The 25,018-nt window shown below is 35.3% G+C and overlaps 2 protein-coding genes across 3 annotated transcripts; both read right to left on the bottom strand.

The window, feature by feature from the left end:
- Positions 1-868: 868 nt before the first annotated feature.
- On the bottom strand, positions 869-5,333 carry LOC143590546 (F-box protein At5g07670-like). Its single transcript, XM_077070998.1, has 2 exons — positions 4,160-5,333; positions 869-1,148 (listed from the first exon to the last, which is right to left on the bottom strand). Exons 1-2 carry the CDS (start codon positions 5,218-5,220, stop codon positions 884-886), a joined length of 1,326 nt encoding a protein of 441 aa, XP_076927113.1. The 5' UTR covers positions 5,221-5,333; the 3' UTR covers positions 869-883.
- A 2,147-nt stretch (positions 5,334-7,480) lies between these two features.
- On the bottom strand, positions 7,481-23,482 carry LOC143590542 (uncharacterized). 2 transcript variants are annotated; one of them, XM_077070993.1, is made up of 51 exons: positions 23,313-23,482; positions 21,823-22,117; positions 21,519-21,747; positions 21,051-21,390; positions 20,848-20,961; positions 20,632-20,760; positions 18,396-18,587; positions 18,114-18,308; positions 17,869-18,006; positions 17,629-17,745; positions 17,298-17,551; positions 16,798-16,901; positions 16,567-16,661; positions 16,250-16,483; positions 15,900-16,154; positions 15,715-15,796; positions 15,560-15,627; positions 15,113-15,258; positions 14,660-14,768; positions 14,426-14,572; positions 14,282-14,329; positions 14,069-14,197; positions 13,743-13,982; positions 13,521-13,652; positions 13,349-13,440; positions 12,981-13,086; positions 12,794-12,889; positions 12,546-12,704; positions 12,291-12,482; positions 11,982-12,220; positions 11,772-11,898; positions 11,572-11,697; positions 11,437-11,481; positions 11,267-11,344; positions 11,066-11,182; positions 10,839-10,965; positions 10,670-10,770; positions 10,484-10,588; positions 10,319-10,402; positions 10,081-10,227; positions 9,837-9,956; positions 9,697-9,741; positions 9,443-9,589; positions 9,294-9,355; positions 9,054-9,207; positions 8,777-8,968; positions 8,531-8,635; positions 8,316-8,450; positions 7,998-8,225; positions 7,805-7,906; positions 7,481-7,721 (listed from the first exon to the last, which is right to left on the bottom strand). In XM_077070993.1, exons 1-51 carry the CDS (start codon positions 23,409-23,411, stop codon positions 7,572-7,574), a joined length of 7,272 nt encoding a protein of 2,423 aa, XP_076927108.1. In that variant the 5' UTR covers positions 23,412-23,482; the 3' UTR covers positions 7,481-7,571. The 2 variants fall into 2 exon arrangements, with proteins under 2 accessions (XP_076927108.1, XP_076927109.1); XM_077070994.1 differs by having other exon boundaries at positions 13,349-13,428.
- Positions 23,483-25,018: the final 1,536 nt, after the last annotated feature.

Below are 25,018 nucleotides of genomic sequence, written 5' to 3'. Positions count from 1 at the left end.
TCATCTTTCGGTCGTTGTCGGTCCCAATAACGAATTGGCTGCTGGCGGCCCCATCTTTTAACGTATTTGTTCTCCCACCACGGTCTGCGACTAACAGAATCCTAATGTCGTTACTTGCATAGCGCCGGAAAAAACGTTTTTGGGTGGGAAAGTCACATTTTTTTTGCCGGAAAACTCAACCTAAACGCCACCACCACCGCCAATTGACTCACCACCAACCAACGACCACCACCACTTCAGCACCGCCAACCGTTTCCGACGATGGTTCTAGAGTTCCGATTGAAGGTTACAAAGATGCTTGGGACGAAAAAATTGAGTTTTCCCGAAAAAATGTGAATTTTCCGGAAAAAAGTTTTCCGGCAACCTACAACTAACGACGTTAGGATTCTGTTAGTCGCGGGCCGTTGGGAACAAATAAGTTAAAAGATGGGACCATCAGCAGACAATTCGTTAGTTGGGACCAACGATGACCAAAAGATGATAGTTGGGATTAATATAAAAAATACTCTGATAATTTTTATGCAACCAAAATCTTAAATCATACCATATATAGAATAAACAGGTCTAATGAGCTAGATTTAATTCTACAAACATATCAAAGCTAGTTCATCTCCCCTTGAAAAATCTCCCTATATTATTCAATAACTTTAAATAAAGTTTATACAAGTCCATGCCTGCAGTCTGCAGAGAGAACTATATGTGGAAGTATAATAACAAAATAGAATAAAATGAGATTAGATAAAGAACATGTATAGTAGTAACTAGAGTGACTTGTGATACACTTGTTCTCTAAATTCTAAACCCTAAGACTACTATTTATTAGAAATCTATAGCAACGTGTATACTTACTCTATGTTGTGACCATCGATCCGACAAAAAAAGATCAAATCTTGAAGCTTCTTCCACCTTTCTGCCACACCTCCATGCCCTCAAGACCCGATGACAGAATAGACTTGGAATCCGGACGCCATTTCAACTCTTTAAGAAGAGAAAAAAGGGTCGCTAGCTCGGGTGTCATATCATTGTCCTTTATGTTGTTACATGAAACTACTTTTAGTCTTTTAAGCTCTTTCCATGAAAGAACCACAGGCTCAAAACCATCCATTGTAAGTAATGAGCAGCCTTCCAAACACAGAGACACCACTCTCCTTAAAAAACATAACAAAAAATCAAAGCTTTTTAGACAATGACAACATGTGCAGGTATTACATGAGTACTAAATAGGGGTGTGTGCATGGGTCGGTTCGGTTTAGGACTAAAACCGAACCAAAAACTAAAAATGTCGTTTTGAGTTTTTGAAATCGTTCGGTATTGGTTTATTCGCTTTCAGTTTTTCTGGTATTTGGTTTCAGTTCAGTTTCTGTTTTTTTGGTTTTCCCATTTGGGGTTGAACTGAAAAAAACGTTGGCCAAATGTAATGAATTTGGGCCTAAATCTTTTTGTTAGTTAATAATTAGTTGATAATTATACATTTGAGCTAAAATATTTGAGTAAACTAAAATATTTGCGGCCCATATTTTATCAAAATTACTTTTAACCCAACAATTAATATTCAAACGTGTAAACTTTATGACTGTTTTTTTAAATATGAGTGCTTTTGTATTATTTTTTTAATATGGATTAACTTTTGAATTATTTTTTTAATATGGATTAACTTTTGAATTATTTTTTTTATGAAATCATTTACTTTTGGGTTATTTTTGGAGTTAAAGTTGTATTTATAGGAAATTATAAGGTAAACCATTCAACCGGTTGAACCTCCCGGTATAACCCGGTTCAACCGGTTGTACCATTTTTTAGCCTAATCCGACACGAGTAAAATACCGGTTTTTAAAACATTGACCGGAATCTAAACGGGCCAAGTTAGACAGACATGTCGTATCATGCATAAAGGTACATTGGAAATGTGTATCTCGTTATGTGGTTGCGGGTTCAAAGTCTAGTAGCAAACAAATTACAAATTTAGATGTACAATAAAGTGGTGCGAGTTTACCATTAAAAACCTAAAAAAGAAAAGATAATTTATTTTATAATCTAACTAATCTATTAAACCAAAACCATTTTGTCCACATGGCATCATTTTAGAGTGTCCACCTAGATGCCATGTCACATATTACCTTTCTTATTAATGCCAAATCACCCCCTACATACTATATAAACCTTAGTATTACAACCCCTCAAATTCATTTTTATTTCTCTCTCTCTCTCTCTCTCTCTCTTCGATATATTTGCCGTACACAACATTCCAGTAAGGTATTTATTCTACGGTAATGGTGAATTCTCATATATTATTCGTTACTTGCATTGTCATTTCATTTTCTTTTCACTTTATTGTTTGTGTTATTTTTAATTTTAATATGATTTTCCTATAAACTATATAGGTTCTACATCAAACTCCAAGATTCAATGAACATATTGAAGTGTTTAAGATATATGCAAATATGATTGGTTTATTTCGTTATCAGAATTATTCTGCCAATTTTTCCGGTTACATCCATTGATAATATTAACTAAATTGCTTTTTAATAATTCTGTATATTTAACATTATTGATCTTTTATAATTTCAGTTTCTGACGGCCCAACTTGCTAGATTGGCTAATTGCATGGATGAAGTATTTGATTAAAAATAGGTTGATTTTGTTTGTTTTGGTCATTACGAATGTATTTTAATTATTAATTTACAGTTATTTATTATTTTATCGAGGTTACACAATTCATGGAAATAATTTCGTCAAAAAAATAAATAAATAAATAACAGTATATTGTTTACTTGGTGAATTTCCAAAAAAAATGGAAAGTTTTTTTTTTTTTTGAATTTTGAATTATAAAAAAGATATAATATAATTGTTTATGGAAAGATTTGACCATGTTTAATGGCTAAGTATCAAAATAAACCGTTTTACGTTTATTTGACCAATCTCAACAAACTTCCATATTTTATATTTGACCAATTTTTAATTAGGCATAAATGTCCAAATTAATGTCAGTAACAATTAACCGATTTGATTTTAATTTGACCAATTAAATGTTTTAATACTCTCCATAATTTTATATTTGACCAATTAAAGGTTTTAATACTCTCCATAATTTTAAACCCATTTCAAAATCTTTCCATATTATTTTGAAGTTTTCAAATTAACCGATTTGCTTTTAATTTTTGTAATTATTTCTAAATTAATTAGTCAAATTAGTAGAATTAACTAGTAAAATTAGAACCAATTTGATTTTAATATTTGTGATTTGGCATTAACTTTTACAATTATCTCTATATTATTTTGGTAAAAATATTAGAACACAAGTTTATTGTTTTGATATATTTTTTTTATTATTCATAAAATTGAACCATAACCTTCGATTTAATATACCTAAGTATCTAACTAAAAAGTTTAATTAAATTTTTTTAATAAAAAATGTAAATTTATATATTTCGGTTTTTTTTATAATACACTTAATTTATGCTCAATATTTATAGCATATTTAAACTCATTGTAAGTAATGAGCAGCCTTCCAAACACAGACACACCACTCCCCTTAAAAAACATGTCAAAAAATCAAAGCTTTTTAGACAATGACAACATGTGCAGGTATTACATGAGTACTAAATAGGGGTGTGTGCATGGGTCGGTTCGGTTTTGGACTAAAACCGAACCAAAAACTAAAAATGTCGTTTTGAGTTTTTGAAATCGTTCGGTATTGGTTTATTCGCTTTCAGTTTTTCTGGTATTTGGTTTCAGTTCAGTTTCTGTTTTTTCGGTTTTCCCATTTGGGGTTGAACTGAAAAAAACGTTGGCCAAAAGTAATGAATTTGGGCCTAAATCTTTTTGTTAGTTAATAATTAATTGATAATTATACATTTGAGCTAAAATATTTGAGTAAACTATATATTAAACTATTATAAATTACTTAAAATCTAAAATAAAAAATAAAAGTCTATAATTCGACCATTTCGGATTGATTTGTTTTTTGGTTTTAGTTACATGGAAAACCGAAACCAAACCGAAAATCTGGTTTTTACAAAAACATAAAACCAAACCGTGGTTTTTGTTTCGGCTTGTTTTTTGATTTTGAAGCCTTTTGGTTTCTTGCACACACTAAGTGCTAAACACAATATGCAGGAATATTTGAAGAGAAAAAAAAATTTATAAATTATAATCATACCTACAAATACTTGCAGCACTGAATGAGTTATTATCCAATCCCCAACAATCCTCAAAAACCAACTCTTTAACACTTCTACAAACAAACAACAATGCTCTGAGCCCCAGCTTATCTCTCAACCGACACCTCTCCAAACGCAACTCTTCAAGGGCCGGACAAGAACCTAAATGCTCATCAGGCCCGGGACTCGGATCAATATATTTGCAAGATTGAAACTTTAAAGTCTTCAAATTTACACAATAAGACAATGCAGCTAACCATCCACCTTCCAAGTTATGGTCACAAAAAGTCAACTCCTCCAGCATTTGACAACATTGACCAATAGCTTTGATCCCATCATAGCTCCCTTCACAACCAACAAGCTCAAGCTTTAACAACCTCGGACACCCTTGTGCCAAAATCGTCAACCCAATATCCGTCACCACCGAGCCATACAACCCGTTAAACGAACCAACAAGTTTCAAAATCTGCAAATTCCTAAACCCTGCAAGCCCTTTTAGATCCAAATCTGTACATGAACATAACTCTAGTTCCTGTAAAGCTAAACACTCGTTCGCGATAGATACTAACCCGTCTTCGCTTGCACCGAGCAACACAACCCTTCTTAAATCCGGGCACCCTTGCGCTAAAATCTTAACCCCTCTATCGACCACCCGAGCATCCAAAAACTCCGGTTTCCAAAAATACCCTTCGTCCGATACGAACGAATTAACATGAATCGACACAAACTTATCACTCAAACAAATACCCGAGTTCCGTGGAGATATTATGCAAGCTTGAACAATATCAACATCAACAAGATTCGGAAACCGGTAACCAAGCCTACCGGATTCAAGAAAATCCCAATCTAGCAACCTCAATGTTTTCACTAAACCACCATTAATCTTTAACCACCTTTTACACACCAAAGATGTACAAATTTGGTGTGGTTTTGTGAGATTTGAGAGTATAATACTCAAAACTTGATCTGAAACCAAAGAGAATAAATCTTGAGCTAGGGTTAGGGTTTCATCAGGGTTAAAAGGGGGTGTGTTTGAATTTGAAAGAGGACTCAAACTCATTTTAAAAATATCATTTTGATAATATTTTTGATAAAGATTGAGAATTTGGGATTAGGGTTTCAAATTTCTTGAAATTTGACATAAATAGGTGAAATCTTTGAAGCTTCAAAATGAATTTGATTTAAAAATCCAAGATTTCATTTGATAATATTATTATGATAAAGATTGGGATTAGGGTTTCAAATTTCAAGAATCAAGATTCTTGAAATTTGACATAAAAAGATGAAATCTTTGAAGCTTCAAGATGAATTTTTTGATATAAAAATTGAAGCTTCAAGGTGAAAGCTTTCTTTCTGTATCTGGGTCTATCTATATGTACGTGTATGTATATGTATATTTGTGTGTGTGCTTAGTTTTTCTCGTGAGTGGATGAGATTATATTATTGTCTTGTGTTTGATGTTTGTCAATATTATAAAAGGGTTAGAAAGAGGTGAGATCAGTCACCCAAAATGGATGATAATAATTATATTATTATTGGCATATAATCATGGGTAAAAGACATTAAAAAGACATGAAAAGACAAGCAGTTTCTTTATTTTAAGTTAGTTTAGACAAGGAAGGTTAAAACATGTAAAATGACAACTTTAAATCTATGTTAGTTAAATTAAACATTGCATGTTTAATAATGTTGCAACAAAAGACTGATATTTAGTCACTCATAAGCAGTGAAGAAGCTTGGACGGAAACGCCAAGGGGGCAGACGAAAATACGTATAAAAATTATCATAATCGGTGGAAGCCGGCCCAGATTTTCGGTCGAAAACGGGTAAAATTACAATATGTATAAAAGAAATTTCGGCCCAGAAAAGATAAATTTACACTACTAAGCAAAAATAACAGAGGGGGCGGGGCCCAGGGACACCCTGGCCCTTGAGAGCTTTGCCCACGCACGTAAGTTGTGCATGGTTCAAAATTCGGGTCTATGAGAAGAATGTTGGGTAACAAGGGTTTGTGGTGAAACTTATTATAAGTAATATTCGCTGTTAGCCATATGGTAAATATGATTTGTGTGAATAATGTGAAATCGGTTGTAAGTAATAAAGATAGATTCTATGTCTTAGTTAGGTAATATGACAAAGTGTATAAGCTAAATTATCAATATTTTGATTATCTCTTTAAACATCTGCATTGCCTCGCTCAATTACTTTTGTCGATATGAATTGATTATATAGGAAATCTAGTATCAACTTCAAACATAAGTGAGTATAATAGATTTAGCATTTATATACATCATTAATAGCAAGTACGAGATCAATATTAACTTGGTCTATTAGTGGGCCTGTTATTAATAGCAAGTATGAGATCAATAGATTTAATCAAACTTCTCACCTCCATTTCCAGCCGGAGAAGAAGGTAACGTCAGCAAATCACTAACGGGGTTAACATCCGTTAGTGCGGCCCGTTAAAAACGAATACCCCTTTAGTTAGGACCACCACCAGCTAAATACAAAGTTGGGCATGTTATTTGCCAATAGGTGATAGTTGGAATTATTTAAAACCAATTTTCCTTTTATTTATTTACTTTTTTTATTATCTATTAAATAGAAACCGAGTTACCAAAGATACGCATGGTTCTCTAACCATATAAGAGGGGTAATTAGCCAGGTCATACACGAAATCGCTCCTATGTTTTTTTAGAATACAAAACATGCTCGATCTTAATTTCTCTTTTATCCAATTACAGATTTGGAAATACCCCAATATACTTGAACAAGAAAGTGATCAGTACACGATTAACATAGATCGTCTAGCCCTCTAGGCGTTTTCGGTATAAAATCTACACATAGCCTGTGTTTATAATTAAGGAAATATTATCAAAATTCTAGTTCTACTTTTAATCATCATTCTTGTCTTCACTCAATCATACATCAACTATATCGAAAACACGAAAACACAAGTGTCAACCTAAATGCGAAGACAACCAAACACATAAAAGACTTCACACACCTCTATTCATTTTTATCAATCATTTCATTGGTCTTCACAAACATTAAAAACAGGCACAATATGTCAGTCTTTAAATAAATATTATACTCTAATTGTGGCAAAAACTTGTACATAGTTTAGGTAACCCAATTCATTCGAGAGTTAAGAACTTAAAACTGCTCTCAACATCGACGACATGTGATAATTGTGTTCAAGTTAGACGCCGGATTGGTTTCAAAAGACATCAATTGTGTTTTACTACATTTAAAACGACAGTAACCCACAAAGAGAAAGTACAAAGACAACAACATTTATCGAAAACATCTAGAAAGTCTCCCACTGATCCGCTATCAACAGCATTTACATACGAGAAGTTTGATTAAATCTCTAAAAAAAAGGAATAAAACTATCCTCGTGCTAATATGCTAGTGCAGGGTATCAGCTATGCCTCCAGAAACCACACCGTCATCCACGGGCTTAGGCCCTCCACATGATCTCGACACTGATTCAAAGAGCTTCTCAATTTCAGGAGCACACCTTGTGAAAGACCGGCTCCAGAAGTTGTACCTCGGGTTCTGCTCACAAGTTAATCTTTGTTATTATCTTACAACTCATTATTAACATATACAACATTTAAGTTCATAAGACGAAATATTACCTTGATAAGCTCAATAAAAGTAATTAACAGCCCCCAAGGGTGGGGTCGGTTAACAATCAACCGCTCCAATAGAACCCTAGTGATCTGTTCCTGGATGGCCTCCTGCATAACATTTGAAAGCATGTGTGTGAATATTTGAAAGTAAAACAAAAACAACCATAAAAGTCAACCCAAGTATTGATAACCGACTGACCTGGTTTGACTCAGAGAACAAGTAAAGAAGGATGAATGAGAAGTAATGCGTGTGGTTGTTGGGATAACGCAATTGGTTAGCAATCGCGTTCAAGAAGAGGTAACGCCCTTCGTTCTCTAGCTCCAATATTAATGTTTGGAATATGTCCAAAGCAGCACCCACTAAAAAGATAGCATTACTTGCCATTGACTGTCCATGAGGTGTTCTTGCCTGCTGCTGCATGATTGCCTGCATCAATATTATAAGTTATATCAACTTTTTGTTTCTCGTTTAACCAAAACTTTGCTGAATTAGAATCCAAGAACAAGTTAAACGCACCTGTATTCCGACATAAAGAACAAGAGAGTTCATCAAAGACACGTTATATCGGGTCCCGGCCCTTGCAGCTTCACTTGGTAAAAGCAGCAGTTTCTGCTTTAATTCTGATAAAAATGATGTCCCTTGCGGCCTCGTCTGTACATATAATAAAAAACATACAATTATTAAAAAACTTTTAAGATTTTCAATTTTTTTTTACCAGCAAAGCTCTGTACCTTGAGATATTCGTCCACGTCACTTTTTATTTGCTTGGCTTTCAAAGCCGCGTCAACCTCCGATAGAATGCGCGGTGACTGACTAATCTCAGCTAGCAGATCAATCTGAAAAGGCAAGATTGTATGGTTCAAGAAATCAGTTCTGATACAGATTCATATCGTAATTTGCTTCTATAAGAAATATTAGAATTTTTTTTACAACAATATTTAAAGCGTTATACATCAAAAAATGAAAAAAAGATGGACCTTTAGGTTGGGGGTGGAAGGGTCGGGTAGCCGCATGTTGCGTGGGAACGCGCTAAGTACAATATTTCGCATCTGAATGCAGCTTGGAGGAATGATATCACAGAAACTAAAATGATAATCACAAAGGAACTCCGGGAAATCATGAAGCAGCACTAAAAGAACCCTCAGTGTGCCTTTGTACAGAAAACGAACCTGAGAATAGTAAAGAAACAAAAAAGAAAGATTAAGATGATTTTGTTAAATATAGAAGTTAAAAGAGTAAAACACAGATGCAAACCGGTTCAGCAAGTTCAGCATTTCTCAAGAAAGGCTCCATGAACTGGAACAAGTCTACGAGCAACCGTTGGAAATATGGCCACCCCTTTTGAACATTTCCACTCAGTAGTTTTGGCATGAAACTTCTGTGGCTTATTAGCTCAACCCATACAAAGCTGAAAAAAGACCATTTTGCCCACATCAGACACAAAAAAAAAATAGATCTTTGATATCTTTTTAAAAAGATTAGTAGTCACTTAACCTGAATGCAGGAACTTTCAAAGGCTGTAGCGCATGAAAGGAAGTTGCTAGAGCTGTCAAAACCTGTAAGGACGCAAGAAAATTAATAATTTGAAACAGAAGAGAATTGAGATTAAAGTGTTAACAAGTTGAACAGAGAAATGCAATTACCTGAAAATTTGCACCTTCGAAGACTGAATCAAGAGAATTAAGATCAAGCAGCCAATCAATGAATAGCCTGAAATACGGCCTAGGGTTGAATGATGTTTTCTTATCATCGGCATCCTTTTGAATGAATCTCACAGTCACTGTTAACACCTGCATCACAAAATGTGGAATTGTGGATTAATAATTTAATATACAGTTATCATATGTAACTAGTCGAAAATCATTAAAAATTTCAGAATACAATTAAAATTTCAAACCTTCGACAAAAGTGACAGCTTGCTTGATCCATGGTCAGCAGAGTACTAGCAATACAAATAACAAGGGCGTCACGTTGAGAAAGAATATAAAAATGCATATGTAAATTAGATGTTCAGAACAAAAGTTAAATGGACCCTACCTTGAGTATTGTGAAGACAAGTGATGCATACATATCAATTGCAAGAAAAGATAATGTCTGTGATTGTTGATGAGATTGAACAGCGCCCTCTGAAGATATGCAGTGTGATACAGCAATATCCTGATGATATTAGAGAAGATAAGACACGGGCTTCTTATAGCATAATAAAATGAAAAATAAAAAATTTAAAAAAAAAAATTTTAACTTGTGTTCAAGTGTGTGCAATATGGTAAAAACAAATTACCAACAGACGGCGGAAAAAGCGATCTGATGTATCATCTGCTTTCAACAGACCATTTTGCTGCAGTTGGAGAACAAAACGAGCAGACAATTGATCATTCACACCAGGGAGTTCATATATCCGGTACCATTCAGCAAACAGCAGCGAAACCTGGGAGACATTATTATATATGCATTTACTTAGCACCCCTCTAAAATAAAGGATATTATATCCAAAAGTTTGTAAAAGCAGCTTTACATACCTGCTCTTGGAAAGCAGCAGGATCTGGTTCAGAAGATTCCATAACATTGGTGTCATCTCTACTTGTTACAGGAAGATTAGACACCTGTTTCATTAAGCAATAAAGTTAGGATCTGAGAAGTGCCTAGCAACAGCAAGTAGGCAACAAAAACTAGTACGAAGTAACCTTTTTGTCTTTCTGTTGTTTGATTAAATCTTCCTTCCCAGCTGGGTTCTTAGCAATTTCAATAAGTTGTACAAGTGCCTCAGGAGCATCAGGCCTAGTTGCAAGCTGCATGTGGATTTTGCTTTTAAAATGCTGAAATTAATTAATTAAAAATGTACTTAATCATCTTATAGAGTTATATCATACCTTAGCCAACACATCAACAACAGAATGAAGTTCGGATATAACTCTGGTGTCACTAGCCACCAATGTTTGGATGAGAGATATTGCAAATTCCGTTGCCACCTCTGCATATCATAAAAAAATAGGTTTTTTATTCAAATGATGATTAAATAATAATACACTTTACACATACTGTTCTTTCCGGCATCAAGAAGCTTAGCCATTTGAATATTATACTCAGCGAGGTTCAGCAACTCTTTGCGAATTAAGCCAATAGTAATATCTTTGTTGAATTTTCTATCGTCATCAGAATATATTACCTATGGAAGCCAATATGAGCAATTAGTAAAGCAATTCACTGAAATTACAAACCATTGAAGCAAATGAATGAAGAGAAGAGATAAGAGTTGCAAAGCATACCCAACTAGTGAGTTGATTGAACACAAGCTTGCTGACATCACGAATGGCAGTCAACATGGCAAGATGAGCATTAACATGAGCGGTGTTTGCCGCATTTTCATATAAGCCTTGGAAGACCTATGAAAATAGTTGAATGCAATTTCAAAAGCTGTTTGGTAACATGATAAAACCCACAATAGTGGTAATTGGTAAAGATTGTACCTTCTGAGCCACAGCCAATGCAGCCTCATCCCGACTAATGCATCTAAGAATCACCCCAGGAACCTCGCCAATAACAGACTGAAAACAATCTCATCTTTCAGATTTGTTTTGCAACTTCAAATGTTTTAGAAAAAATAACATTTGACTGATGAATACAAAAGTAATATTACCTGAATTTCAGGTTCTTTAGCATCTTTCGCTATAAGAGACTCCAGCTGAAACCATAATTGATAAGTCTTGTAAGCTCAACGACAAAACTTTTGTAGTAAACAAAAAGAAAAGTGAAATTTATATAAAGCATGAACCTCCTCTGAGATCAACTGATATTTATCCACTGCGTCTTTGGTAGTCAATGAAGGTTCTACAGTGGTACTTATAATGCGATCTGAAGGTGGCGGTGAAGGCAAAGGCTGTGCATACACTCCCTGTTCCTACCAATTAACAAAAAGCATGTTAAGCAACACAAACTCATCATCTTAAACTCATGCTAATTGAATAAACTAACTTTAGAAACACTGGAAGATTCTGGAATGTTCAGTTCAGGAGCTGGCGCCGAAGAAAATGAAGATAGAAAGGATTCAACATTTTGTGGACCCATACCACCGCCCATTGAGCTATGCATGGAAGAACTGCTGGAAAAAATATTGAAAAGCGTTAACAAAAAAAAAGATAAAGCATGAGTATTTGAAAAGGAAATTCATTCAACCAATCATACCCAAGAAGTTTTACTGAGCTAGGCTCCATATCTTCAGAATCCAAGGAGTGTGCTACAGGATTGATACCAGATGAGAACATTCCAGGGTTCAGTTGACCTGTAACAGAAACTGAACCTGAGCCTGAACCATAACCTCGGTGTAAAGCACCACTTCCTGGTGGTGGCGCTGGTGAAGGACCAAGAGGTACAGATGCTGAATTTTGGTTAGACTGATTTTGCCATGGTAACCGAACAAAATCCTGACAAAAACAACATTTAAAGTTACTACTTATACTTAGTGATAAATCATCGATGGACATAAAATGATACCTCATAGACTCGTTGTTGAGAATGGGATAATCGGCCAGGTTTAGGACGAAGGGCTTCTGGTAAAACGCCTACATAACCTTGTGTATACAGACTATTATCAAAAAAGGCGGCCCCAAGGCCCCCAACCCCGTCTCTCTGTTTCCTTCTTATCGAAAGTTGAGGAGCAAGTTCACTATCTATCGTTTGTACAGCCTGTATACATCAAAACATGTATCAGTAATGCTCAAATAAAAAATATGATGAGACAAATCTAACCTTTTCGGTTGCAGCCTGCTCGATAAACGCACAGCCCAAGTCAAGATTGTCATTTGTAACAAGCTGAATTGCATGTTCAAGCAGTTCACTTGCAATATTCACATTCAGGGCCTGAAGATTGCTTCTTAGCTGACTTGATATTGAACCGCGAAGAGGTTCCTGTTAAGAGATCAAAATCAGTGTCAAATACAGAGAAGCATGCAGGTAACATGGTGATTTAAAATATTGAGAGCAATGTAGCAAGAAACCTTGCACGTGACATGAGCTAGACTTCCAGCTAAACTTGCAACCATCAAGTGTGCTGCACTGTGTATACGGCTTTCATCCGACTCCATAGCATAGTCCTGCCGATGAGCATAAAAATGTTAAAACGTCTTTTTAAGTAAGAATTTAACATTGGCACACAATAAACATACTGAACCAGCATAGTGTCACCTTTAGCACGAGTTCTTTTGTTGTTTGAGTTGCAATTGAAACACTGCGCTGAACAATACCAGTAACTATTTCTTTAATAGCCAGTTCCATGGAAATTCCAAGCACACTGTAAAAGAGAGAATAAGTTGCACAAACCGAGCAATATTTAGTTTACTAATCAACTTCTGAGCAGACTTCTATATTACTAAATTTAAGAAAATGACTTAAAAGCATTGTATCCTTTAAATACACTGAAGGTGACTTTTTGGCACATTTGGGCTGTATCATTTTTAACTTTCATATGTGTATACCCATTCGACTAGTCAGCAATATAATATATGGGTGGTAATAGCCGCCTCTATAATCATGAGTTCAAGAGATGTTAGTACCTCTGAAAGGGGATATGCAGGCCTAAAGCTTGTAGCTTAGGGTTGATAATAACATCTTGATCCATACTTGATGATGGTAGCTGCAAAGTCGACTATATTTTAGTGGAAAATAAAATAATTAAACACCACATAATAATAAAATTAGACAAGACATAATAAAAGACCAACACACCTGACCAACTGAAAAGGGCATTTGTGCATGTCGAAGTCCTTGGGCAGATGGAAGCTTATCAGACAAGCCTAAAGCTGCCATTTTCTCATCCTCACTTAATGTAACAGCAGGAAGATGATGTGGAGCAGCATACTGTTCACCATAGTAAATTAGGACCATAACCAGTAATAACAAAAAAACTTATAATTGTATTTTACCAACATATAAAGATCAAAGAAAGACCTGAGATAGTATTCGTGAACGACCACCCAAATGAGATGAACTACCAATTTCAACCGGTAATTCAACTTGATTTGGAGTAGCTATCGGATTAGATTTAACTTCCGCAACCAATGGTTGTTGAGCTGGCCCAACATCTTTGTTTGAAAAATCAGGATTCCCCTCAACTTCTCTCACTCTGTCAATTAGAAGGGATGATGGCGTTACTTCCTTCAAATCCACACCAAGATTCTTGAACAATACCTGAAACATCACAACAAAACATAGTGACCAGATGTTTTTAATCAGCTTAGTAATTACCTCTATATCAAGCACACATATACACATACCTCAATTTCAAACTTGATATTCATTTTTAGATTTGGCATTGCATAAATTTCAGCAAGTAATCCTAGAACTCCCATGGTCCAAGGATTAGGCGGTTGATATGCTATACTGTTTGAACATGACTCCAATATCTACATCATCCACAGAAAAAAAAGTGAATACCTCACATTACTTTGATCAGAGCAACAAAAAGATAAACCAATCAATATATGTACCTTAGAGGTAAATGGAATCACTGCAATCATTAAACCCTTTTCATATGCCTACAAAATATTGGATGTGGATTTAGTTACGTCACTCAAAACAATAAAGGTCAGCCTTTCTGAAACTAAAGATATGGACGAGAAAATTATTTTAACCTCAATAATTAAAGCCTTTGGATCAATCTCCCTAGCACGCAATACTTGGTTTCTACCAATTGTTATCTTTCCAAGCCAGCCTCCAAGATTCTTTAGCAGAGAGCGTTCTTCTGAACTGGACTTTATAAGCTCAGATCCTACAAGAACCTGTTGCATTGCCATATAATACTATGAACTCTCTACGATCCACAAACTATCACCATTAAGAATAAAGAACTGTTTAGTAAATAACACCTTGCAATTCTCATAGGTGGCTTGAACAATCTCTTTGTTAAGAGCCTTTGAGTTGGCTTTCTCCAGGAACTTCAAGTACAAGTCATGAAAATTCGGTTCGATACTTGCTCTGTCAACAAGATCGGAAAGATATAAGTAAACTACAAGGCAACCTTAACCAAGTTTTACATGTTTGGTTGTAGCAACCAAATTATAAGCAAAGTACCATCAAACAAATTATGCAAGACCCTATAAGTAAACCTCAATGTGTGCATGAAGATGTGGCCAAAGTTTTTAATAATGCAGCAAAAAAAAATGTAGAATAATGACAACCACCAAACATGCTATTACTAATTTATGTTCCACGAAAAACAATTATGATAGTTTGAATATTGTCACAGATTTACCAAAAAACTTCTTAACACGGTATGCTTGCAATTAGCGTCTTACTGTCTTAGTGGTATAGTTTCTCACCTTTTCATGACCATGTACTGAGCAAACCACGCATAGTACGGTTCTTTCAAAATTTCAGTAAACTCCTTGGCTTTAGATTCAATGTTGGCATTCGACAAATTGTTGATAATAAAAGATATTTTATCCTGAGTTTCTGATGGTGGAGCCTGCAAAGGAGAAGTAAGTGAGAAGAACATGACCAGAAAATCTGAAGATAATACTTACGCATAAACAACTTGTTCGATGCATATAAAACCAAGATGATACATATAATATAGACATACGAACCAAACATAGATCCCATCTTAACAAGTTAATCACTTTTTTAAGGGAAACAGAATCTTGAATGTTTATTATTGACGTTCATCCTTTACCAGTACTCTTAGTATGATGATTGTTTTCACTAATAATAAGCAAGAAAAATAAACCACCAGAAAGAAGCCAAAAGAACATAAGAACATAAAATACCTCTATGGGAGTTTCTCTCCGTTCAGCAGCAGCAACAAGTGTTTCAATATTTAAAGCAGAGCCAAACTCTGCATTACATAAAATATGATAAATCACCATATATTATGTGAACACATAAGCGCGGCCTATAAAGCTTACAAAAGTTGAAAACTTACTTGCTGAAGTAACAGCTCGAGCAGGACGAACGAAAGCAGGTGAGGAAGCCAACGCTGCTGACGAACTAACTACACTTTGTGGCTGCATTTAACCGTCATAATTATAAAATGATCACAAAGCTTCAGGGTGCAAACTTGAGTGAGACAAACATCTCATATAAATGAATGTGCAGTTTGATGATTACCTTGGGCATGTTGGCAGGATCGTTTACAAGGGTGGCAGTCACCTTGGGGATGTTAACAGGTTCGTTTGCAAGAGCAACTGATGTTTGTCCTGTGGTAGTTAGGTTTGGCTTCATATAGATAGAGGAAGGTACAGAAGCTCTGTGTCTCTCATCTAAATAACTCTGGTTCCTTTGCTGAAGCTGAATTGGAGAAGATAACTGAGAACCAAGATGCGAAGTACCAGATCCAATCACAGGAAAAGATGAACCCGCCACCTACAATTTGTACAAGTGCATAAGATACCAATATGCGGTAATCCAAAAAAAACAGATCATAGGAACCTTAAAGAAAGTAAGAAACATGTAAGTACCTCTGTCTTTGGTTGTGGGACAGAATTATGGTGTTGGTCAGCAGTAGCAGTGTAACCTGCATCTGATTCTGAGTAGCCTGGTGAATTTCTAACAAGCAGCCTTTCAATGAAAGCAACAAGCTCTGGTTGATTGCCACGTAGATGTGAAATTTGTAAGATATGTTGACAGTACTGTGGCCATTCAATCAGCCGATCCAAAAACGTCTCTAAAGCCTTCGTACCAAAAACAAACATCTGCAATACAAACAGTTGTCATCATGATGTACAAAAATGTTTAGGTGAGCATAACAAATCATCACCAAGAAGTTAGAACTAACTTTTGAATCTGCAGGTTTACGCAGTGCATCCAAAACAGCTCGTAACGCAATGCCAAGTGTCAGATGGGTCACAAGTTGAGTATTAATAAGCTTCCCTGCATTTCACAAATTTATAAAAATAGAGCTTAACATAAATATGAAAGAGAAAAAAAAAATATTCACCATATCAAATTAAATCATGAACATTAACTTAAAAGTTAGAATCAAAGTCATATCAAATTAAGGCCTTACCAAAAAGAACTGCAGCGAGCTTTAGTTGTCTCTCAGGGTATCTGTTGAAGAACTTGTACTCTTCAAACAGATTGGCAATCATGCACTCAAACACGGATTGTTCCCTGAAACGCACCCGTACAGCAGAACATTAGTACTCAATTACTCACTCAACCATGAAAATTTATTATCTTTAATTTGCCACTTTGCTAAGTAATCCCCATAAATCATCCTACTTGACTAGTTATAAACTGTAACAACTTTATTTCATACACAAAACAGATCAGGGTTGCTCAAGAACTAAGAAACAGAGAGACATTTCATTAGCTAAATTGTACAAATCTAAATCAGTAGCCATTTCCAATAAAGTTTCCCTGAAGAGCTACAAATTTAAGTATGAAACTAGTGTCCTTGAGGGAGAAAACTTTTTACTACTCAAGGTCTATGACATTATTACTAACTACTGTCACATAGAAAGAAGAAAAAATAAAGGCATTAGCAAAACCCAACAAAAGATAAACCTTTTCTCAGGAGATTCCTTGAATCGAGCTAGCATATCAACCACTGCTTCAACAGTCATCTCGGCAGAGAACATTTGCTGGAAATAAGTGTTGACCTCTGCCTCTATATCCTCTGCATATACTTCAGGTGTCGATGAATCAGGACCACCATTGTTCCTCATCCTTGAACTGTTGCTTGTAACCTTCAAACGTAATTTTTCCAATTCCTTAGAAAGCTGGTCCGAGGATAGTAAGTTTGCATGCGCTTGAAGAACCTAAAAGAAAACAAGACCTTTGTCAGCGCGGACTGAAATAATGAAAACAATGTACAAAACCATTTGGAAGGTAAAACCTTCAAAAACACAGGAGTTGTTTCCATATAAAGACTCCAGATGTTTCCTGGATTATGCAACCGATTTGAAGACTCCTGAGCACCAGAAACCACCTCCTTCAGGAACCGGAGGCATTCCTAAAAATGTAACATGTGCATTTATCAATATCATCTTAAATGTCATATAACCATATCCTAACTGCTGAACGACAATGGAACATATGAAAATATACCAGAACATACAATATCAGTTTTATTTACCTCAAAGAATGTATCTCTATAAGTAGTTAGATTTGAGGTCAGCCATTTCTCCAGATCTATGAGTTCTTTTCGAAATGCCAAGGAAGCAAGCCTAATACCTAAAGGCATAGGTACCATATCCAATACAGGAGATATAATCTGCAACAAATAATATTTAGCGCATACATAACAAAAATAGCAAACAGAAAAAACTAAAAGTTAAAAACAGATGCAAGTTTTAAAAGAGACTAAAACTGGCCTCTGACCTTTAAATCTTGACATAAATCTAAGACTCTGGTGATATTATCTGAATCTATGTTGAGTGCATCATTGAGAGCTCTTAACAAAAAAGGAGGGTTAACATGCCAAATATGGAGCATAATGCCACCCACAGAAGCATCTTTAAGTATCACAGGAACAACAGCCAAAGAAACTTCAAGTTGAAGAAAATTATATGGTGTCTGCAATTAAGAAAATGTATAAACTCAAATGAAACAGCTTAATTAAGAAGCAGAAACATAAACTACTGAGCAAAGTGAAGACGATACATTAACATGTGCCATCCCAAATAGCAGCACTTCAGGGCAATGCTTAAGAGGATATTCAAGCAGTGATCGAACAGACTTTGCCAGGCCTCTCTCAGCTAGCTGGCACAAGACCTCCAGAAGGTCAAGGCATAACCACGCATGATTCGCATGACCAGATTGATACTTATGACTATTGACTGCATCAACATTTGCCTGCAATGATACATGTGTATACTTGGATCCATTATATCAGTAATATAAAATACATGCACACAACTACACAAGCACGATCATAGCTGTCAATAGCAAATAGCGGTAAATAGCGACGGGCCACCTATATGTATGTAGCGAATAGCGGTATATAGCGCCCGCTATTTCGTGTTTAGCGATAAGGTTAATTTTATAATTTATATATATATATAATGTTCATTTTATAACTTTTATGCATAAATTTGTAAGTTTTAAGGACTAAATGTAAACTAGTGCAGATAGAGGGGGTTAAATGTTAAGGTAAACAAACTAATTTTACTTCTTTTATGTAAAAATTTATAAGTTTTAGGGGGTAAATGTAAACATGTGAAAGATATAAGGGGTAAATATTAACATCCCTACATATTTAACCCTAAAATGGGTAAACATTAAACAGCTGCTCCTTCCCGCAGCCATTCTTTCATCTTCCTGGTTTCAGGTAGGTTTCCAGCAACAATCACAGCGCCGGCGCCGGAATTCGCCATTGGAGGTTGCTATTCGATCGATATGTGGTCGCTAAGTACCTTGTAGCGGCGTATTGCCGCCTCGTGACGCTATTCGCTATAGCGCCCGCTACGGCCGCTATTGACAACTATGAGCACGATATAGAGGGACGTTCAGTACATAACCAAATTCAAGTAGAGAACTGCAACAGTCGTATAAACACTTGCACCTATTGCTTTAACCAATCGCACAATCACCCCATTATCTCTCTCTCATCGCCCATTTCTCTCTCTCACTTTATCTGACGATCACAACGTACAACTGTACAAGCACCTATGGGGTTGTCACAGTTCTCTATTTAAAATTGGTTTTGAATGAACACACCTCCATATATGTATATATATGTATGCATATACCGAAAGGCGGACCTACTGCCGCCGCAAGGGGGTCGGCCGACCCCTGTGTAAAATAAATTTTAGTTGTATATATGTGTTAAAATCCTTATCGACCCTGTGAAATTTGGACACCGACCCCTGTAAGATACTGAAAAAAGGAAAAGCATAGCTAGAACAAGATGAGAAAAAAAATAAATTTTAGTTGTTATATGTGTTAAAATCCTGATCGACCCTGTGAAATTTGGACACCGACCCCTGTCAGATACTGAAAAAAGGAAAAGCATAGCTAGAACAAGATGAGAAAAGAGAAGTATGATCGTCAATTTTTTTCCGGCCAAGACTATCAGAGGACAACAGAGAAGGGTAAATGAAGAAGAGGATAAAATTATTATTTTTTATATAAAGTGATATATGTACGGTTCAAAGTCCAAGTGTACAACCACTTTCTATCTATCTATAGGGCTGCAGACAAATTTTTCAACCCATAGACATTTTTTTCGAACTGTAGACATGAAATATTGTTTATATTATAGTATTGTTTTTAATTATTATATAAAACTAACACTCTATTTTTATGTAACTATGTTTATTTACTATATTTGATTATTGAATATATATGTATTTTTAAAAACGATTTTGTTTTTTGTTTATGTAATCATGGTTTTGACCCGACCCAAATCGGATGAGACTAAAAAAATTAATATACTGATTTGAGACATTTGACATGACCTAAACAGTCAAACAGGATCAAAAAAAATTATATACTGATAGTCAACTAAGTATCGATTCAAAAAATTTCCGCCCCTGTAAGAAAATTTCCTGGGTCCGCCACTGCATATACGTAAATGTGTGTGTATAACATATATGTGTGTGTAGGGGTGGGTTCAAATGTAAACCACTATATATTTATTAGCAATTTGATACACTGGTGAATATGTCATATGTGTGTGAAATATTAGCAACTAGAGCATATTCATGAGTGAATACATGTATTCGTTGGTTATTTTCGGAATGGTAGTGTATTCACGAGTGAATAAAATGGTTTCTAGATATTTAGTTCTCATTTATGCCCTTCACTGTGCGCATGTATTTATGTGTGTACGTACGGTATTTATATTTATATATAAATATATGCATTTAACTATTTATACATGCATGAATCTCCTTACCAATTGTCTTTTGCAGTGTGCAAATGTAAATACTTCAGGTGGTACAGAGACAGCATACTTCAGAAAGGACAGCTGGCCCTCAGTGTTTCTCCAAACATTGCCACAAACAGCAGCCAGTGGAAATGGATCCTGCATTGTCATCGACACAATATAAGCTTCAACAATGCCCTTATCTATCATTGGAAAGATTGGGAACTACAGAAAACAAAATAAAACCTGGGATGCACGTCTGTAACAAGAAATCAATTGTGAAAATGCTGCCTCATCTGGGACGTAGAAACCGTCGTGATCAAGATTCTCAATTACAGTAATCCAGCTGATCCCAGGAGCCTGCAATTTTTCATATTAGTATGAGTAGATATGCAAACTGCATCTGGATATTTGTTAACAAAAAATAGAAGTGTGACTAAGTCACTAACAAGCTGCTTAATTGAATCTATCAGGACATCAGTGTTCCAGGAGTTCAATGAAGTCATATCAGACAGAGTCCCTTTACCAATAGCAGAATAAAATGTAGAAAATGCATTTTCATGGTCCTGAAGACCCGTATCAGATCGGATAATAGTGCCAAGTATCCTAGCGACAGTGGCTTCAGTTAGAGGTGAAAACGAAGATAGCAAATCTTTGCAAAGTGATACATCTAATGTGCACTTATAACCCAATTCTTTCAGCATATCCGCCATGTTCATCTCCTTCTCCATTTCTGCTAAAATATCATCGAATTCATTCTCATTTCCTTCATTGAGAAAATCCATACACCTGACAAATTCATATTATATAAAAATAAATAAAAAAATAAATAAATAATAAACAAATAAATTAATCGTCTAGAATCTTTAAGTAGACAAACAATATGTTGCGAAAACAAAACAAAAAATCATATTCACCTTAATAACTTGGAGTCATGAAACTCATCCAAAAGGAGAGGAGCTAAGATAAACCCAGAATCCTTATCAAACTGAACCAGAGATAACAATTCCATAAATGAATCCACGTGTTTAGACAGGACTTCAGATTTATTAAGAAACAGCAATACATCCTGAACATGGTCAGTGGTATGCAGAGAGCCATTGGTAGAGCAAAATTCCTCAATCTGCTTCATACAGAAGTTTCTTCCTGCAAACAACAATATAATTAACATACATGCACAAACATAGAGCACCAAAAAACACGAATCAGTAAAACGCTCACCAGCCGTTCTGATGTCATTTTCTGACTCTGCCAAAGCAAGACCAAATCCAAGTTTCTCATATGCAGTTAACTGTAAAGCAACAGATAAATTATCCAAAAAGTCTTCAGTGATTGCTGTCGGCCTTACTGCCATTGAGAATACAGTACTAAACTGTGGCCTTTCCAACAATTTTCTAAAAAGTGAAGCAACTACAGGTTCCAAAGGAGCACTTCTCAAATCCTTTTCATAAACATTGAAGTAGTTCAAGCAGGTCTCAAGAAGCAAAATGCTTCCCTCTGTTTCGTAATCGACATACTGTACAAAATGCCACAAGGTCAAAAAAAACCCATTAAATGCATCCTTATAAACTATGCACTAGACATTAATCTGCACATAATATTACCAAGAGGAATATCCCTTGTCCCTGTCACAATTGTCAACCGAAGTAAGAACAAAAACCTAAATCTAATAAAACAACCAACACTCCTCGTATCAAAAAAAACACATGTAATCAAACCAGCACTTATTCCACAAACTTTGGCTAGCACTAAAACCTCAAAGTCAACCAAATTACAAAGTTACTATGCAGTAAATGCGGCAAATAACCAAATATCGGACAAGGACGGACACTTGAGATATCGGCAATTTTAATATCATGAAGAATTTATATATATACATGTATAAAAGCACAATTGTATAAAAACGTAAATATATAATATTAATAGTAATATCAGAAGTGTCAATATTTGAAACATGAACTAATCGTAAGCTATGAAATCTTCCTCCGAGTCCACATCAACCAAGGCATCCAAAATATCAGTCAATATCACCGAAAATATCGGTACCGATACTTTGCTTGGGGACCGGCAACCGATATATAGCCGATATTAACTGCAAACGTTGATCAACACTGGACCATTCGATCACACTTTAATTATACAAATAATCACATTTTCAGCACACTTGACACTCATTTCACTACAGTCACGTAACACAATCATACACCTAGGGTTTACACTTTCAAACAGATCAATCACCAGATAACACACATACAGTCATACACAAGTAAATCAAATCCTAAATAACTAAAACAAAATGAAATTACAAAATATGCCTGAAACAGTTCGCAAGTAACGGAGTCATAATTACATGTAAGGTTGATTGAGCTTCAATTTGGTGTTTGTGTGAAAAGGTTTCAACAAGATCAGTCAAAAAATATCGGTTAAAGCACTGTACCGATATTCTGACTGATATTTTGCTTGGAGACCAATAACAGAAATATCACCGATATCTCCAAGGATTACGCAATCACAATCCACAACAGTAACTTATAATTAATTTCACAAATAATCACATTTCAGCCCACTTGACACTCATTTCACTTACAGTAACGTAACACAATCATACACCTAGGGTTTAACATTTCAAGCAGATCGATCACCAGATAACACATATAAACAATTAAATTACATCCTACACAATTAAAACAAAATCAAATTACATAATATACCTGAAACAGTTCGCGAGTAACGGAGTCGTAATTGGATTCGTTCAAGCTCTCGAACAGCAGCCGGAACTCACTGGATAGCCTCTGCGCCAACGGAATCATGTTAATCAGGTGATTAATTGATTGATTTGAAGATGATCAAAAGCTAGGGTTTCGAATTCAAAGGGAAATTGGGGATATTTTTACGAGTACTAGATGTAGCTTATGAATGTGTGTGTAAAGTGTGTATAATAATAGTTGTGGATTTGGTATATTAACTTTTCATCCTTTATTTTCACTAGTCTTACAGTTTTGTCACACTATTATATTTATACGTTTCGCCTTTATACGTGGAGGTGCATAAACCGGTTCGGTTTGGTCAACAAAAGTCAAACCGGTTTATGGTCGGTTTAGGTTCGGGTTGAAACCAGTTTCTTGCCCAGGTTACGAATTACGATCGATTTCAGTTTGGGTTTTGTTCGGTTTTGATTTGATTAACCGGTTTTGATGGAGAAAATTGCAAACTGGTTCCGAACCTACGGTTTCAATCGGTTTAAAACCAAATTCAACATAATCGGTTTCGGTTCGATTTTCATGATTCGGTTAACCGATTTATTTGTCCACCTCCATTTATACGTATAACTTTAAAAAGAAAAAACATGAAATGTGTCAATGTGGAGTGTGATAATAATTAGTCACGTCTCACGTGTCACCTTCTCAAATGTAACATGCATGAATTTTCGTGTTCGTGTTTGAAAGCATGTCATACATCAAAAGCACTACTTGCTTGTATATTTTTCATGCGCGCATTATTGAAAATGGTACCCTTATCTAAGAGAATCGGATATATAAGCAAGTTGGACTCAGGTATGTTCCTTTTTCTTCATATATGTCTTTTTTTAGTTGTAAGGTTAAGTGCCGTTGTGCTAATTCATGACTCTTTTTCAAACATGTGCACGAAATAAATAGTTAATAAGCACATTAGGGGTCATATGTCTATTTCGGATAGTTGAAGGGTCTTGTGGTGAGAAAACTAAAGAATAAGTAGGTCAATGGAATGCTAGTTTTTTTTTTAAACGGCGATTTTCTTATATTTAAGCTACCGCACTCTCCAAATATGGAAAGCCCCGATACCCCACTGATGCGCTAAAAGTGGTATGTAAAAATATTGCAATTAATAACCTAGCACAACGAGTAATAAAAACCTAGAATACCCTAAACCAAACCACTAGCAACAGACAAGTGAACCTATCAGGTGTAGAATAGCTATGGGAAGTCCGGGAATATCGAACCCTAGAGACACTAATTAGATTAACGAAACTAGATTCTAAATGCTAAATAAATTAATAATTAAGAAAAATAATATTTTTAGATTTTTTTTTTATTTTATTTTAAAACTAATTATTATTTAGACTAATTAATTAAGCTAAAATGAACTAATAAATTAAACTTAAAATTCTAAGACTTAGATGAAAACCACCTATGAGAAAGGCATTACCTAGGCTTGAAATCCTATTTGTGAATCTTGGATGCTTATCGGCTATGGAAGCTGTGATGGAACCGGGATCTAAAGATTCGACGCGTTAGACATCCTAGTGGATCCCTGATCATTCTCTGGGTGTCGCCTAAAGGATTACCTAAGGGGCGATGACGCAAACCGGTTGGTTGGATTACCTCTCAGTCTTTTCAACAATATTAAAGTACTCTAATGACTATATCACCTCTTAGTC

This window comes from Bidens hawaiensis, unplaced genomic scaffold (assembly GCF_021521415.1).
Source record: "Bidens hawaiensis isolate Kalapana, Puna unplaced genomic scaffold, B.hawaiensis_p1.1 tig00038652_1, whole genome shotgun sequence".
Taxonomy (NCBI): Eukaryota; Viridiplantae; Streptophyta; class Magnoliopsida; order Asterales; family Asteraceae; genus Bidens; species Bidens hawaiensis.
The sequence above is the reverse complement of the archived record's forward strand: the minus strand, read 5'-3'. Positions and strand labels throughout refer to the sequence as shown.